Source organism: Dunckerocampus dactyliophorus, chromosome 10 (assembly GCF_027744805.1).
Source record: "Dunckerocampus dactyliophorus isolate RoL2022-P2 chromosome 10, RoL_Ddac_1.1, whole genome shotgun sequence".
NCBI lineage: Eukaryota > Metazoa > Chordata > Actinopteri > Syngnathiformes > Syngnathidae > Dunckerocampus > Dunckerocampus dactyliophorus.
The window spans coordinates 17801565-17818500 of record NC_072828.1 but is presented as its reverse complement, the minus strand read 5'-3'; the positions used below and the strand labels follow the sequence as shown (position 1 = coordinate 17818500).

At 39.4% G+C, this 16936-nt stretch overlaps 2 protein-coding genes across 7 annotated transcripts in view; one reads left to right on the top strand and one right to left on the bottom strand.

Moving 5' to 3' along the window:
* The first annotated feature begins 720 nt into the window (after positions 1 to 720).
* Positions 721 to 16358, top strand: LOC129188827 (serine/threonine-protein kinase MAK-like). Of its 6 annotated transcripts, none has more exons than XM_054789858.1 (16): positions 721 to 840; positions 945 to 1068; positions 2164 to 2218; positions 3531 to 3652; positions 4321 to 4403; positions 5546 to 5678; positions 5855 to 6026; positions 6399 to 6566; positions 8074 to 8388; positions 8643 to 8839; positions 8922 to 9043; positions 9498 to 9572; positions 9668 to 9778; positions 9928 to 10023; positions 10171 to 10248; positions 11596 to 16358. In XM_054789858.1, the coding sequence occupies exons 2-16, from the start codon at positions 968 to 970 to the stop codon at positions 11745 to 11747; spliced, it is 1980 nt and encodes a 659-aa protein (XP_054645833.1). In that variant the 5' UTR covers positions 721 to 840; positions 945 to 967; the 3' UTR covers positions 11748 to 16358. The 6 variants fall into 6 exon arrangements, with proteins under 6 accessions (XP_054645833.1, XP_054645832.1, XP_054645835.1 ...); XM_054789857.1 differs by having other exon boundaries at positions 10150 to 10248; XM_054789860.1 differs by lacking the exon at positions 9498 to 9572.
* Positions 7068 to 16936, bottom strand: part of bphl (biphenyl hydrolase like) — a 13388-nt gene continuing 3519 nt past the window's right edge. The window contains exons 6-7 of the mRNA XM_054789863.1: positions 15395 to 15518; positions 7068 to 14002 (exon numbers count right to left, since the gene is read on the bottom strand). Of these exons, the coding sequence (XP_054645838.1) occupies positions 13900 to 14002; positions 15395 to 15518 (227 nt within the window). The 3' untranslated portion in view covers positions 7068 to 13899. The remainder of the gene's footprint in view (positions 14003 to 15394; positions 15519 to 16936) is intronic.

Genomic DNA, 16936 nt, shown 5'->3' with positions numbered 1-16936 from the left:
AAGAAGACCAAAGCAATCGACGCATCCGGTTCTCATCGTGCTTCGTCTTTTGGAGCTACGGTATTTGCAGTGACAGTTCTCAGGTGAAATACCGCCACCCACTGGTCGTTGTGTGGTACTAACACTTTATTAAACCGACACTGTACGTTACATGGGGATTTTAGTCTTAAAAAGGCGATGGAAATACTGCCGTCACATATTTGACAGAGTAGTTACAATGATAATAATACATGTCAGTGATCCTATTATTTGGGGAATGGTAATGGTTTAATTTATTTGAACATGCATACAAGTTACATTGGAATACATCACATAGTACAATTCACAGTTCCGCATGTCCAAAAAAAAGTATAGGAAGAAGCAAAGCTTATTTAAAGCTACTACCCCATTCGTTTTACATTAGTTGTAATACATTTGTTCACTTCCTGTATTCCAAATGCACTCTCTTCTGGTTGAATACGTAGGAAAATGATAAGGTAACGTAATAATGTGGTAAAATAGTAGTCACATTTCTTGTCCACCGTAACTACTTCATATGACAATCATAATAAATAATATGTATGAAACAGACGTAACAGAACTTAGTTGGTAATGGGTGTATAATATAATATAACCTGCTCCAGTTTTCAAGCTTGGTAAGACTTCCGATTCTCCCTTGTGTTTGCTTCCTGACCCACACATTCTGAACCACATGTCAACTTAATCCACTTCCCCTCACCGGGGATTTTCAGTCTGCTGTGAAAGGCTTATCTTCGGTTAGATGAGACAGACAGGTAGCGCAAAAGAAACCAAACCTGGAACCTGCAGCCCCACACCGAGCCTAAATCTGCAGAGAGAAAGGTAAATGAGAAAGGCCCATATTTCACTATTAATAGAGTAAAACCCACTAGTCAGTAAGTACGTAGCGCAGAGTTTCAACAGGATTGACACTCTGAAATTTACAGTGATTGTGAGGAGTCTTTGGAAAATGAACCGCTACGCCATGCTCAAACAACTGGGAGATGGCACCTATGGAAGTGTGCTCCTGGGCAGAAGCAATGAGACCGGGGAGCTGGTGGCCATAAAAAGGCAAGTTCAAACTCACCACCTGTGAAACTCAAGGTGACAGATCAAGTTAGCGTTATTAGTGAATGAAACATGTTGGGTCGTACCAGAGCTCATATTAAGAAACTGAATATATGAGGAAATAAATGTAGTTATACCTGAAAGTGTAGTATAGTCACTGTACACTATAGTAAATAGGGCTACTTCTGTACTCTACGCTGCATTTCCCCGGAACAAGAAGATAGATAGAAAAGAATATGTTTAAAAAAGGTTGGATAAAAAAATAATATAATCGGTGTATTGAATTAAGTATTACAAAAATGTTGTATTTGTACCAGTTTGAAGCCAGAATGCAGAGACAGCGACACAAAAGTGAGCAACAAAGAGTTCTTGATAACACTCAGTTGGAGCAAAAGAGTCCACATAATACAAAATTTTGTCTTTTGGAGAATTAGGCAAATAAAAAAGATGGCACAATTACAAAAATGACAAAATACACAAAAATGGCACTGTGGAACAAAGTAACGAAGAGTACTTCTGGAATGGACAAGTATGATCCCCGTCATCCCGCTCAAGTCGCTACATTTATAAATGCCACTGATTGTCAAGCAACTGCAGGTGTTCACTGCCTACTGCTCCGTCCCACGCTGCAAGCCATAAGATATTGAAAGGAAATGCAAAGAAAAGCGAGTGGAAGGAATTAAACACAAAATAAAAGACAGGAACATATAATACGGAACGTGACAGTTTTGTCCTTTTAAATAATTTCCATGAATCGTTTTTTCTGTGAGGTACTGAATTTGGGGAAGAGTTGTCTCTGGTCATCTAAACTGGAAGGGTGCAGGTTCACGTCCCAATTCCTGTCAAAGTACCCTCGAGCAAGATAAGAATCTCTGAGTTGCCACTCAGGTTACTTTGCTTTCATGGCAACTTGCGTATGCCAACCATCACGCTATGAATTAGAATGTGTAAAAGTTCATTTTTGCAGTGCAGTGCCAAAGCCCTCCAAATGAAGAAGTTAAATTAATACATTCACCAAATTTAAAGTACTTGTTCTAGATTTGTGTGCAATTCTACATTAATAATAATAATAATGATTAAAATTATGTCATTCTACAGGATGAAGAGGAAATTTTATTCTTGGGAAGAGTGCATGAATCTGAGGGAGTTAAAGGTGACAATTATTATTATTATTATTACTATTTTTACCATAAAACCAATATAAGCTCTTTGGGCACTACACCTACAGTACATAATCTAAAGAGACCCATTGTTCTGTCGTATTGTACTTTCTGATTGCAGAGGTGTTGATGCATTAAACTGAATGGTGGTAGCCAAAGTGTTGGGACCCTCTCAGTTCTACACTACTGCAACTTACAGTATAACCACAATAATAAACATTGTTGAATTCATATTTCTCTGCCAATGTGAGCATTGTCATTTCCCCGAAATGTACCCTCACGTCAAGGAAAAAAAACCCACAAGAATCACTGAAATGACAGGAAACTGACAAAGTGATGATACAGAAAAAAATGTCTAGAAATGAAGAAATGGAAAGCAGATATGCACAACCTTTTGAAGTAATGAATGCAATCAAGCACTTTGTGTAGCTCTCAGTCAGACTCCTGCACCAGGTATTTTGGCCCACTCTTCATGTGCAAACCTCTCCAGCGCTTTCAGGTTTGATGGCTATCTTCTCCAGACCTCCACAGATGTTCATTTGGATTTAAACCAGGGCTCATAGAAAGCCACCACAGAATAGTCCAATGTTTCACTCTTACCTATTCTGGAGTGTTTTTGGCTGTGTGTGTTTTGGGCCGTGTTTGATGACTGACTCAGACCAAGCTTTCTGACATTGCGTAACACATTTGGCTCCGGAATGCCTTGATAGTCTTGAGGTTTCATCAGACGGCGCACAGATTAAAGACACCCTGCGTTAGATGCGGCAAAGCAGCATTACAACTTATAAAGAGTGTCTTTCATGTTTTCACAGCAGGTATGCTGTCTTTTCTGTGTATGTTTCAATCTACACAGCTAAATAATGACATAACATAACATTAAACACGTAATATTAACAACTATTTACAGAGCAGTCTAGCAAAGCATGCTGGGAAGCAGCATGTGCCAATTCAAACTTGAGCTTTGATTTTTTTTAAATGAAAATGTACTTGCATTTTAAGAATGGGGTACAATATTCATTAAACTTAGTAAACACTGAATCCTGATTTTACAATGTCGTTTTATAAAATCAAATTTAGTACAGACGAAAGTTGTTATTTTCGATGTATATTGTGCACATGTTGGAGCCAGCGTGCGTGTAACCAAGTCGATGAATGCGACATGCTAACTGCGACATTCTTTTGGGGTCAACAAAAGCTATTTCATGAACCCCTGGACTTTTTTTGGTGGAAAAAAAAATCTTATTTGTCAATTTCCTGAGATGATGACATGATTTTTAACTGTGTTCCATTGTCCTCCCTGTACAGTCTTTGAAGAAACTGAACCATCCCAATGTGATCAAACTGAAAGAGGTCATAAGGGAAAATGATAATCTCTTCTTTGTATTTGAATACATGAAAGAAAACCTCTACCAGCTCATGAATGAGAGGTAAGGAACATACGGTATTTTCACCAACAGTCACAGCCAATTTTAAGCATGTAATTCACCAAAATGTTCGATTAAACATGTAGTTGTAATGCAGTTTAATGTGTTTTACGTTTTTCCGATTAGTTTTGATAGTGCTGTATTTTTTTTTTATTATATGATGAACTAGGGCTGTAGTTAGCATGTTGGCCACACAGTCAGGAGATCAGGAAGATCTGGTTTCGAATCTCCGCTTGGACATCTCTGTGTTCCCCCCGTGCGTGGGTTTTCTCCTCCCACATTCCAAAAACTTGCATGTTAGGTTAATTGGAGACTCTAAATTGTCCATAGGTATGAATGTGAGTGTGAATGGTTGTTTGTCTATATGTGCCCTGCGATTGGCTGGCGACCAGTCCAGGGTGTACCCCGCCTCTCACCCGAAATCAGCTGGGATAGGCTCCAGCATACCAGCGACCTGAGTGAGGATAAGTGGCATAGAAGATGGATGGATGGAAACTCCCAGACACGAAAACCTTGATGCAATAATCAGTTCTGCTGATTTAGTTTACGTTTTTACTTTCTTGTGCTTATATGGCTTTGTGTCATTTTCATTTCAACACAGCATGTGAGCGCACAGCATACTGTCTTGAACACATCTTTTATTTTATTTTTTGTCACTTTGATGCTGCCAGGAACTGTGCAATGTTTTCCGAAAATGAGATCAGGAACATCATGTTTCAAGTGCTGTCTGGCTTAGCGTTTATGCATAAACATGGTAAGGAACTCCTTTCCTTTGCGTTCATATAATTTTAATCCAAGAATTGTCTTAAAAATTTGTAAATTTAATCACTTTAATGTAGACATGTCCAAACTTTTTCCACCATGGGGTTGCATTCCAGAAAAACTGAAGGATGCATGGGGGCCGGACGGGCTTTTTTAGGTCTTCCTCAGCTTGCCCCTGTATCTAAAGTTACTTGGTTAACTTGTTTCGTTACGTGCGCGGTGCATTTGACAAGACAGAGCTGTAAACAGCTCATGTTGTGTCGGTCCGTCTGTTTGCTTCTAATTTGGCTGGTAATATAAAGTCCGTTTTTTGCTCATAGTACTGAAAGCGGTGCTTTTGAGAAAACTATAGTGAACAAGGCTGACTGATTATTTCCTTGTTTGCCATCACTGGATTTTTTGCATGAATCACCAACTTCACACAGGTCATAAAAAATACTTAAATAATAAAGTCTTACACATCACTTACACACATACATATATAGCTGAATAATAAACAATAAATATAGCAACATCTGATCAATCAATGTTAATTTCAGACCGAATTAAGCCCCACCCGTCTCCGGTTAAACGACTCCCACTTCCGGTTTATGCCCCGCCCACTCCGAGTACAGCTAGGATGCAGACCATTTAGATGGGTGAACAGATACAGACCTAGAAGTTTCATTCCTGACCTCGCAATAACACGGGTAGGATACCACATTATCCAGCAATAATCGAGTTTTGGTGTCTGACCTGTGATTTCTGCAATATTTTACTTGAAAATGTCAGTGAAAATACAATTTAAATAAATTTATATAAATATTATTGTGTTAAGAAATGTCTGAGAGACAGATTCAGACGTCAAAAAAGCCACATCTGGCTCCCGAGCCATAGGTTTCCTACCCCTGTGCTAAGCTATCTGAATAAAACATAATATACGTCATTAAAAATGAATTAATTTCATTATTACAATATGCTGAGGGCCATTAAAAAGAGTTGGGGGCCAAAAACGGCCCACAAGGCCGCACTTTTGACACTACTTCTTTAATGGGTTGCATGGGGCAGTGGACACGATTGGGTTGGAATCAAAAGTCCCATAGTTTCTTGTAAAAATGCTCTCATTTTAATTTCTCATTTATTTGTGTGATCCAGGGTATTTCCACCGTGATATGAAACCAGAGAACTTGCTCTGCATGGGTCCGGAGCTGGTTAAAATTGCAGATTTTGGACTTGCAAGAGAAATTCGCTCCCAGCCACCATACACTGATTATGTGTCCACCAGATGGTGAGACTTAAATTAGATAGTGTTTGGCTAGTAGACAATACATGGTTAATATATGTGATTAGTTAATAACAAACAGAACGATACATGAAGAGGGGTCTGTTAAGTGTGAAATGTTGTTAATTGTGTGAAAAACAGTAAAACACAGCATGTTTAAGTATTAATTGTTCTTATAACAGGTACAGAGCTCCAGAAATTCTGCTCAAGTTTACCTCATACAGCTCACCCATTGACATCTGGGCGGTGGGGTGCATCATGGCAGAGTTGTACACATTTCGGCCATTGTTTCCCGGCAACAGTGAGGTGGACGAGATCTTTAAAATCTGCCAGGTGTTAGGAAGTTTGAGGAAGGTGAGCCAACATACAAGGAGCTTATTTAACATCTTTGTTGAAAGTTGAAAACAAGCGAACACCCCGATATCCTCATTTCTCGTGACTGATTTCCTAAAACAAAAGACTTAATGCAACAAACTTGGCCTAGCTTGAAAGGAAACTTTAAAGTACTAAAACATTTACCCAGTGGCATACTGTAGATATCTACATTTTCACTTTAATATCTAAAATTCCTCCCTTTACTTTGATCCTCAATGGAGACGTTTCAGAGAAAACCTATTTGTCCTCTGTGAGCAAAATAGCCAGGGTTCCAGAGGTTAACTTTGATTTGCAAGATGATCAATTATATTGATTGTTATTGTTTTTTGATCATGTCTTTGACCACATTAGGCTGAATGGGCCGAGGGCTTCATTTTAGCCAGCTCAATGAACTTTCGCTTCCCAAAATGTATCCCAACCTGCCTCAGCTCTCTGATTCCCAACGCCAGCAATGAAGCAGTCACACTGATGAAAGACATGCTGCAATGGGATCCAAAGAAAAGGCCAAGTGCTGCTCAGGTACATATAAATGTTTTGGTTAATTACTTTATAAGACAGGCAACCTGTAAAAAGACTGTAGTATGCAAACTAGTTTGCAAGAATTTACATTTTGCACCGTTGGAGGTTCTAAGTAGAGCTTCAAAATGCAAAAAGAAGAAATGGGAGAGAGACAAAAAAAACTTTTGAGTAAGCAACTTATTCAACCACCACTGAACTGAAATAGGCTGTTCATCAGCTGATCAGAAGTTTTAAGACAACAGCCTTTAAAAGCCAAAATATTGGCAAAAATGTGGATTCAATGTCATTTTCTGCCCGGTATTCACACTGCCATGATTTCTTGATGGCAAAGGCAAAAACACTTTCTCTCTTTCAACGTGGTCGAATTGTTGAGCTGCATAAGCAAGGCCTGCCAAGGATGGACGGAGTAAGACCATCATTTTAAATGTCCTAAAAGATCATGAGGGTTATGAAACAAAAAAGTCAAGTGGTAGACCCAAAAAAATGTCACCGTCCCTGAGCCGGAGGATCCGATTGGCTGGCCAAAAAAAAAAAAACAGGATGATCCTCGGCCCATATAAAGGTTGTTACTGGTGCTGAGTGCAATCCAATAACCATCACACGGCATCTGCGGGAGAAGGGTTTCAAGAAGAAAAAACGATCCAACCAGATATCCGGTTTGACAAGTGAGAGATGTGACTGCATCGGTAGCATCCTCCTGGATCGGATGTAAGAATCAGCCACAAATGCATTCCCACATAGTATCAGCATTTGGGACCAAATATAAGGTGAAAGAAAACTGGGAAAAATACAGTATAGTAGTCTATCTGTGCAGCATGGGTGAAAGTTAGGTGGTGCGTTCAAGGACCGTCGGACAAAGTGGGACAAGTTTCTGCTCGCATTAACCATGCAAAAACTGGGGGATTTTTAACTGTATATTTTTTTTCAATAAAACAATGGTTTATATTTCCAAACTTGATATCCCTTTACATAAAATTTGATGTAGTTATTTATAATTTTTTTTTATTTTATTATTTTTTTAAATGTTTTTTTTTTCTCTCAACGTTTCCCACGGCCCGGCAGTTGGGGACCCCTGCCTTACAGCATGCTTGGGGATATGATGTGCTCTTTTACACACTGAAAATACTGTAAGAATGGCACTTTTATCAAATTAGCTTCTTTATTTTATAATGTGAGATTAATGTCTGCATCAACAAATATAACCGTTGAATCGTATCGAATCGAATCATATCAAATTGAATCATATCATTTGTACACTCTATCGACTCATATCAAATCGGTCTGTTTTTAAAATGTATCGCTTTTGAATCGTATCTTAACCCGTGTATCTGGGTGCGTATCAAATCGTCTACCACAAAGAGATTTACATGCCTAATATGATCGTCCCATGCAGCCATTTTGTATATGTCATAGAGAAGGTGGATTAAGCCCAATGTAAATGACACAAATGTAACTGATTATACATTTTTAACGGGAGCGTGTGCTCAACATGGTTTGTATTTTTCAGGCTTTGCAGTATCCATACTTCTATGTGGGTCAGGCACTTGGTGACCAACTCAAGTATTCAAAGCAGCACAAAGTCCAGGCAATGATGGTCAAAGAAGCTGTGGACGCAAATGCTTTGTCTCTGTGCAAGACAAGCAAGTTGGAGCCTAGTAAGACCCATTCAGAGTCACAAACCTGCAGCCAGTCTCTCCATCAGCCCCTTCAGCCTATCCAGCTGTCCCAGCAAGCGGACACGCAACAACAAACATGCCCCAGCATGATGTCAGAGGAACAGCAGGAACCACTCAGTTTGGTTAAAAACAGGCAGCTGATAGCGGTACGTATTACTGAGTGCCTACTCACACCTGGCCAATCGTACCGTGCCAAGGCCTAAGGCACACCTCCGGGAAAGTCAGGGAAATTGCAGTAATACAACACGATAGAAGTGGTGGGACAAGCAAATGGGTAGGCCAGTGGGGACCAGGGACCAAAGTCCAGCGGTGCGAATGGCCTAGTGTGAGTAAAGTTGCCTGTTATACATGGCAACATGATTTTAAAGAAATAATTCCCTCCTTCAATAAAAAATGAAAGACTACGAAAGGAGCAGCCACGGGGGCAGAGAACAGCCTTACCAGAGTGAGGGCTGGACGAAGACGATGGGGCCAAATGTCTATTAAGTCAGTCGACAGTTGGGACACTTCTGATGATGCAGACGTTGGAGTTTCCATCTCTAAAAAACCAACAATGAATTCTTTGAGGGATGAAACCTTTGATGTGCCCAGCAGTTGGTATATACCGAGTAGCTCACTGTTACATTTTAGTATCTCTGGAAGAGTTTATTAAAAAAAAACAACAAACACTGCTGTCTAGTTTTCCAGCATCCGAGACGCCCACGCCATTAAAACTAACAAGCAGCAATGGATTGGACAGAAGTGACTCCACAACACTGTCACCCAAGCAACACTATCTGCGGCAGTCCAGATATCTACCAGGTGAGAAAACACTATCAAGTCCTCCACAATGTTTTCTCTGTTGAGCTCAAGTATAATGTGGACGTCTGTTTCTGTTTGTGAGCTTATTAATTGTTTTTGCGTGCAATCATGGTTTGTATGCATGCGGGAGTACACGGAAACAATCACGTCTTTATCGTTTAACATTTTGGTAGTTTGTCAATGTTGTAAATGTGAAAAAAAGCCCATTACAAATAATTGAGAATATGTTTGGTAATTAGGCTGTCAAATGTTGTTCACTTCATCAAAAGTATTAGTGATCTGGTTTTCATGTGTCATGTGGTGATCAAGTGGTTGTTAGCATGTTGGCCTCACAATCAGGAGATCTCTGTTTGGGCATTCCTGTGTGGGGTTTGCATGTTGTCCATGTGCGTGTATAGGTGTAAATGTGAATGATAATTTCTCTATATGTGCCCTGTGATTGGCTGGTGACCAGTACAGGGTGTACCATGCCTCTTGCCCGAAGTCAGCTGGGATAGGCTCCAATTCAGCACCCTAATGATGACACGTGGTATAGAAAATGGATGGATGGACATTGTAAAGCTTACTATTAGCATACCAATAGAGCAGCACAGCTATAGTGGATTCTGTCTGATGCTTTTTCAGGTATAGACCCAAAAAGCAGCTCCTCAATGGGGAACCAAGCAGTCAGTAGAAGCCTGTGGGAGATCTTGGGTTTAGCTCGAGAACCGGAAGTGGAGCTGCCTCTTATCAAAGGTCAGTTTGATAAGAGTTCACTGACAAAATACAATTATGGGAAACTATTATGCTTTTGAGGACAAGGTAAAGGGAAGCAAGTCCTTGAGTGTGCATATAATAAAGTTTTAAAATTATTTGTAGCTTAATACTTATGTATCACTTTCCAGATTCCTTCATGTCCAAGACAAACATTTCACCATGTGAGAAGTCAGAAACGAGGGAACAGATGATTCCACTGGCACAGATAGGAGGCCCCTGTGCTGGTACGTTACATGAGCACACGTCACTGCTTAATATTATTTATTATAGGTCAGCATAATGTCCCCTGGCATTAAAATGACTAAAATGTCTGAAAAGTGTCATGTTCATAACTTCAACTGCTCCAACAGACTTTCCATCCACATGTTTAGTTGATCTGTCATCCCCCGCTGATCTTAAGATTGACTCAAAAATCAAACTGTCCAAGAGTGGGATCTTCTCTAATAAAGGTAAAGAAAATATAAACGGTATATACTCGGGATGTAACGGTAAATGTATTTGTAATCTGATTTTTTGGTACGAAACTTTCAGTCCAGTACAGAGACATAACGATTTTCCACACGGTACACATTGAGTGAGGAACAGGAAGTGTACCTCGTGTTAAGCATCTACTCAGTAAACAAACAACGCAGCCTGGCCTTTGGCTAGCAGGAGTCACGCCAAGTGATAGTGCTAAGGAGGCACCAAACTGTTACTGTTACTGTCAAATAATTTTTCCATGACAGTATATGTAATATATTATAGCACTTTCCCATAAAGAAATGCTGTATTATACAAATATTATAAACCAACAACATTTCTCTTCTTTCCACTGCACCATTCATTCATCTGAAATCAACACAAATGGTTCAATGATGATTACCAATTAGGCTTATAATATTGTTCAGAAAATAATGGAAAAAAAGAAAGAAAACAAAACGAAGAAACGTTGTGACAGTGGCAGTATAAATCGATTTCTGTAGATTATTCAGGGTGTTACAAGATCTCGTGTTACAAAATCTCCCGAGATTAAAACGTGACAAGATTTCTCATTCATAAAAAAACGGACTCGTGGGCACTAGGCCTGGGACGATAATAAATTAATTAATCACACAATAAATGAAAATGAACTTGACAATACACTGCATGTGCATACATGTCTGTTTCTCTCACCTTCAAACAGGCAGGAAGATAGTTCACTCTGTGCATAGGTTTCAGCACCCTGGCGGGTTTGTTCCATAGAACAACGGCATGAACGGAGTGAGCCCTTTTGTCAGTCATACAGTCTCTTTGTCTTGGCGGGTGGAGGCAGGGCCCGGTAGCATTCACACAGAGTACAGAAGAGTGTAACGTAGTAGAAATTATATTAGTAGATTGCAATATATTGTCATATTTTTAATATTTTCTTGTTGTGCTTTTCTTAAAAGTAAAGTTAAAATCTCGTCTTGTCACATTCTCGTAGACCCAATCTCGTGTATTGTCTTGTCTCATGAACGAGTGTCGAGTGTCTCGTGACACCCATAGTAGAGTATGTACCAAACTTGTGAGTGCAATATTGTGTTTCAGCTTCCAGGGGCGCTGGACTTAATGTAGCCTCAAAAGCACGCATGCAAAAGTGCTTCATGGTAGTTCATGGTAGAATGCACGCAAGGCCAAATTTGACACCACCCAGAGTGCACGTCATGAATGAAGGTGCATAGTGACAGCCAGAACCGGCTTTTCCCCCCTTGCATGCATGGGAAAATACGACCCTGAGTGTAAATGTGTAAAATAGTTTTAAATAGCTGTTACAATAATGCACCTTTCCTGATCTCCAGAGATCCAGAGAGACCACGATGACTTCAGATCTCCTCAAGTCCCTTGTACAAGTACAAGCTTCTCAGGAATGAATACTTTCTCCAGAAACACGAACATCCCACCAGTACATGGACGAGTAGACTGGACTGCTAAATATGGAGGCAATCGATAAAATCGGGGTGATTAATGTACAGGACTATGAGCTGAATACCGTCTATTGTCTATCTCTTACTTAGAATTTAAATATGGGACAGTGTGATTGACTGCTGTTATCACTATTGCTGGGATTGTTGACACCCATTTTCCCATAATGATCCACAACCATACCTTCACACATGTTATATCTACAGCCGTCACGTCTTGACCACTCGTGGTCATTCTCATTGTCACACACATTGAGCCTCAGTGTGCTTGGACACGGTCTGTGTAAGCTCTGCCCCTGTATGGACCCAAAGTCCAGCTCTGAACTAGCCACCGTGACAGCTGAGTAACCCAAGTGAAATCATTATTATAGTAATTTTAAAAATAAAAACTAGCGCATATGAGATACTGTCAGCTATATATAATTCCATGGAGGACAAAAGGGGGAACCACATCTTCCTTTCCATGCAATGGACAAGTGAACAGGACTTTTTCGTGGTCACAAATTGCGAGTGGTGTTTTTTTAATGTGGAGGTGAACTAATGCAGTGGTTCCCAAGCCTTTTAGTCCAAAATACCTTCAGACATTTGACCCCAGCCTTGTAGCCACTACTCCTGTGTAAACCCACCATTCAGCACAGTGAAATGTTTGGGTTTGTGTATAGTGATATGAAGGTGGTTTATGTAAATCAATGCTTGTGAGAAATACCCGTGTTGTTTTGGTCGTGGTGCACTAGAGTCAGTGCTATTATGGCTGTGTCTCAGATCGAGCACTTCCGTCATTACACTATGTGTATATATACATTACAATATGTATATTGTGTACACTATGAACTTGAGGGCACAAATGTTGACAGTGTAGTGTTTTCTCAAATCCATTACTGTCGTTGCGGACTTACTGCAAGTATAAAATCACTTTCCCTCGCTATGAGTTGCCCCTCAGCTGCCATTATTTCACGTTACTCCCTCCCCTTCTGTTCAGTGTTTCCAAATCCTCAGTAAGGAAATGAGCTATTGGCTGCCCTAGACGCTGTGAGAAGTTATTCAATTATGTCTAATTTGCATAATTGGTTCAGTTCCTGCATATTAATTGTCCAAAGGATGTACAGTACATCTCACCTTCGCATACGCCTTCTCAAATTTCGGCTCAACATTTGAATTAAGTGACTGTTTAACACATCAGGCCCAATAACTCCCAGTCTCTCTTTAATTGCCATTGTTCGCTCACGATTGAGGAAGCTAACAAGATAATGGGTCAGTGAGGTTGCTCACTGAGTTGATTGTCCAAAAACCACTGCCTCTAGTGTGTTGGAAGAAAATTGCATGACATACATTCAACCCCCATGAAAATCTATAAAAGGATCAAGATGGCATCAGATGGGAATGTAGTGACTACACCGGAGCATAATCCAGGCTCAAGAATGATATGTACTTTAAAATCAGTCTCCAAAAACACCACAGTCACTAGATTTTTTTTTTTTAAGTCACCATCGGGGCCTGAATACTTGCGAAATATAGAAACAAAGTCAATAAGTTGGCAACACTGCTCCCCTTCCACCACGTGTAGCCAAGATGGAAACTGAGGGTGATGAGCATCCCATCACTGCGCACTCAGCATTTTGCATGAGTGTGAACGTATTAAGTGTAAGTACAGAAGTGTGCGAATTGAGACAGAGCTTCTTTGTTTGGTGACAAAAAACAGCATCCAGGTCAGTTGTTAATTCACTTGTAAATAAATGCCAAGTGGCTGCAATGACTATTTCTAAGATAATATGCCAAATAAAAATAACATCACACTAAAATGTGGGTTTGATGGACTAATGAACAACAACAGCATCACCTGTGACCCACAGAGCGGCTAACTGTTGGTGGAAGATGATTTATTAATGCAGACAGAATTCTAAACTGTCATGCTATGGTGTTATTTGCACTGCAGTACTATATGCACTTGGTGTCATTTCACCTTCTAAACCTCACATCAGGGGTCTTTAATTGTTCTGGCCAAAGAAAAATAACTTGATTGCTGCTGTCCTCATTGTGGAGTTGTCAATTTAAACTAAAGTCAACTATGTGATCACCTTAATTATACTGCATATATATATATATATATATATATATATAGCTTGATATACAGCTTGATGCAATGACCTCATCACAGTGATTATTAAATGTTATACTGTGTTATTAAATTTGTTGTCCTTCTTCCAGAAAGTCTTCCACCATTTTGTTGAATTCTTCAGCAAACCTCAGATGGAGATTGTGTTTTCCCTCTGGCATCAGATGCAATCTAAATTTAGGACATAAAAATTAGCACAGACAGTATACTGCTTATATTACACTTTGGAAAAAACTAAAGAAAAATTGGTGCCTGATTTTAGACCAGATTTTAGGGATACTGACTGTGATCGAGTTTTCAAGTTTTTCCTCAAGCGGCTCCTGCTTTGTTTCCACATTACTTGTAGGAAACAGTTTTATTAATTAAACAGGAAATAATAATTTGTAGACATCAATCCTTGTGCCCAATTGGTCGTATGTATAACAATTAGGAGTATATCATATCTCAGTAATGAAAGCTGATGCAGAAAACCATTTATAGCATATTTAGAATCAGTGACCAAAATTGACCTAAAAAAGATCTAATATGCAAATTCACTGAACTACTGTACTGTATGTGTTCCCCAGTGGGGAAAATAAGTATTACAATAAGTTAGACTAGTATGTCTACCCCCTTACAAATATACGAACAGTGCAGAATATTATGGTAGGTTTATTGTGTCAGAGAGAGACAGAATGTAAAAACAATCCAGAAAGAAAATTAAGGCAATAAATGAACATGTGAAAGTATTTAATCCCCTACCAACCAGCAAGCATTCTGACCCCACAGATCGATTATGTGCCCATGAAGAACACAAGTTAGTCCTGTCCCTTTTGGAAAGTACTCATCTCAATTTGCTGTGTGGATAAGAGACACACCTCTACCCTAACCCCAACTCTCCTCGAGTAGCTAAAAGACACATACTAACTTTTCTTCCCCTCACCTGAATCCTCTCTTCCATGCAAGATTTCACCTAGTGGAGTAAGAATGGAGTGACCAGTCTTTTTTTTTCGGTTTGAACGACAATTTTTATGCAGTTTAACTTGTAATTGTTTAGTCTTTGTCGGTAAACCACAATTATATGCTAGCCGGTGGTGGTGGTCTTTGGTTGAAAAAAAAAAAAAAAAGTAATTTTGAGCAGATGAGATATAGCAGCTTTAATTTAATTTTTATGGTCTTTTTTTATATAGCACCAGATCACAACAGAAGTAATTTAAGGATACCTTCATATAGAACAGTTCTATACTGTACATTGTTCTTTAATTATCTATTCACACAAAAGCATGTGATATCTTTACAATTTCTCATCTGCCGAGAAACAATCACAATAATTAAACGACTTGCATGAGGACCAATTTGGAGTATTTCTAGTTCTTTGCATAATGAACGTTTTTGAAGTGTAACTAGAGTAACAATACAGTTACCTATGCTGCACGTTGTAATCTGTGCACATGTTTTTTACATTCTGTCTCTGTTACAATAAACGTACCATAACAATTCTGGGCTGTTCATATATTTGTACGGGGGTAAACTTGAAAAAATCCTCAGGGGATGAAATAGTCATTGTATTTTGCATAGTCTCACCGTGATCCCTGGATATGTTTGACAAGGAAGTGCGGGTGGCAGCTCGGGACCATGGGATCTTTTTCTCCATGAATGATCAGAGTCGGACAGCTGATTAGGGGCAGAAGTTCAATGCAGATGTTTCCTAAAAAAAATGTGGCATTTATTATACTGTATAAAAAAGAAAGTAAAATTACATGTGCTGTACAGTATACCAACAATGTGAGATTCACACAAAAAACACTTTCTCAAAATTAGAAATAAGTTTGGAAGAACGAAAACACTGACATATTGAACTTGAATCATTGGCAAAATCGTGGACAGAAACGATGATGATGCCATGGCAGGAACTTTCTAAGCATCCAGACCGTACAGGACCGTAGGTGCCGTAGAGAAACGGCAAAGTTTGGATATTTCCAAGGGCCTCTGACTGACAGGGCCCCAAAACAATAGGTAATTGTTAAAAACCCAACGTGTTTTTTTTTTTCATGGGGCCCAGAATTCCTGGAGGCACCCCTTTGTCCAATCATATCATTCCTGACATGCTACTTATAAAGTTGGAGGTATTTGCATCATATCCTAGAAGTACCATGAAAGACTACTGTAAGTCGTAATAATCAGCATTATGGTTCTCAAAATATTTAGGGGCTTTTTTTGGCTCAGCAACCACTTCTCTCACAAGCATTTTCTTAAGAAATTGAGATTTCTATCTTTGTTTTATTTATTAATGAAGGAATATACACTGTGTCCCAAAAAAACGTATACACCAATACTCTCCGCGTTCACCAGATCTCACACCACAACATTTTTTTTATGGGCATAGCTAAAAGACAAAGTCTACGCTATGAGAGCTGCAGCGGTCGCTAAATTGAGAGCAGCCACTGAACATGAATGCACGCAAACACCAAGGAAATTATTTTGTGATGTGTGCAATTCCATTGTTTCACGTTGTCAGTAGTTGTGTGGACCAGAACGGATGTCAGGCAGTGACAAAACAATAAAATGTTTGTAAATTAGACTTTGAAAATTGAACAAATTATAATAAAAGACCTAGTTTACAATTATTATGTGTATGTTTTTTTCAGGACACCCTGTATAAATCATTGCTGAATATAGTCCCTTTAACCCATAATAGGTCTGATAGGTCGGCAGAGGATCTCACCAGCTAGGCAGTAGACCAGAAGAGGATTTGTGTATTCTGTGTATTGTTATGGAGTCCGAAACGTGTGACCCGGAAATACCAAATCCAAAGGACAAGGTCAAGCTGCCCATAGGAACCAATCTAAGGCAAAGCTCAAAGTAAAACCCTCATCTGTCCGAGAGTGACCAGAACTGTACTGTATCTGGGAGTCAGACCTTCTTGTGCAGAGCAAATGCTTTTTTTGGCCGAGATTGGAGTTGTACCTTTTGCCTCAATCAATCACACTGCTAAATAAATGTACAATGGTAAATCAAAAACTGACAACCACTTTACGAGTTTTGATGAAGACAAAACAATATGCTGAGGAGGGTGACCCTTGTGCTTCCAGGATCACCCTTATGATCGTGCCTTCACTCACTGAT

Excerpts from the sequence above, each read along its gene's own strand:
- LOC129188827 (XM_054789857.1), top strand. The coding sequence starts at position 968 with ATGAACCGCTACGCCATGCTCAAACAACTGGGAGATGGCACCTATGGA. Across the intron at positions 1,069-2,163 it reads GAGCTGGTGGCCATAAAAAG|GATGAAGAGGAAATTTTATT; the intron begins GCAAGTTCAAAC and ends GTCATTCTACAG. Across the intron at positions 9,779-9,927 it reads GGAGCTGCCTCTTATCAAAG|ATTCCTTCATGTCCAAGACA; the intron begins GTCAGTTTGATA and ends ATCACTTTCCAG.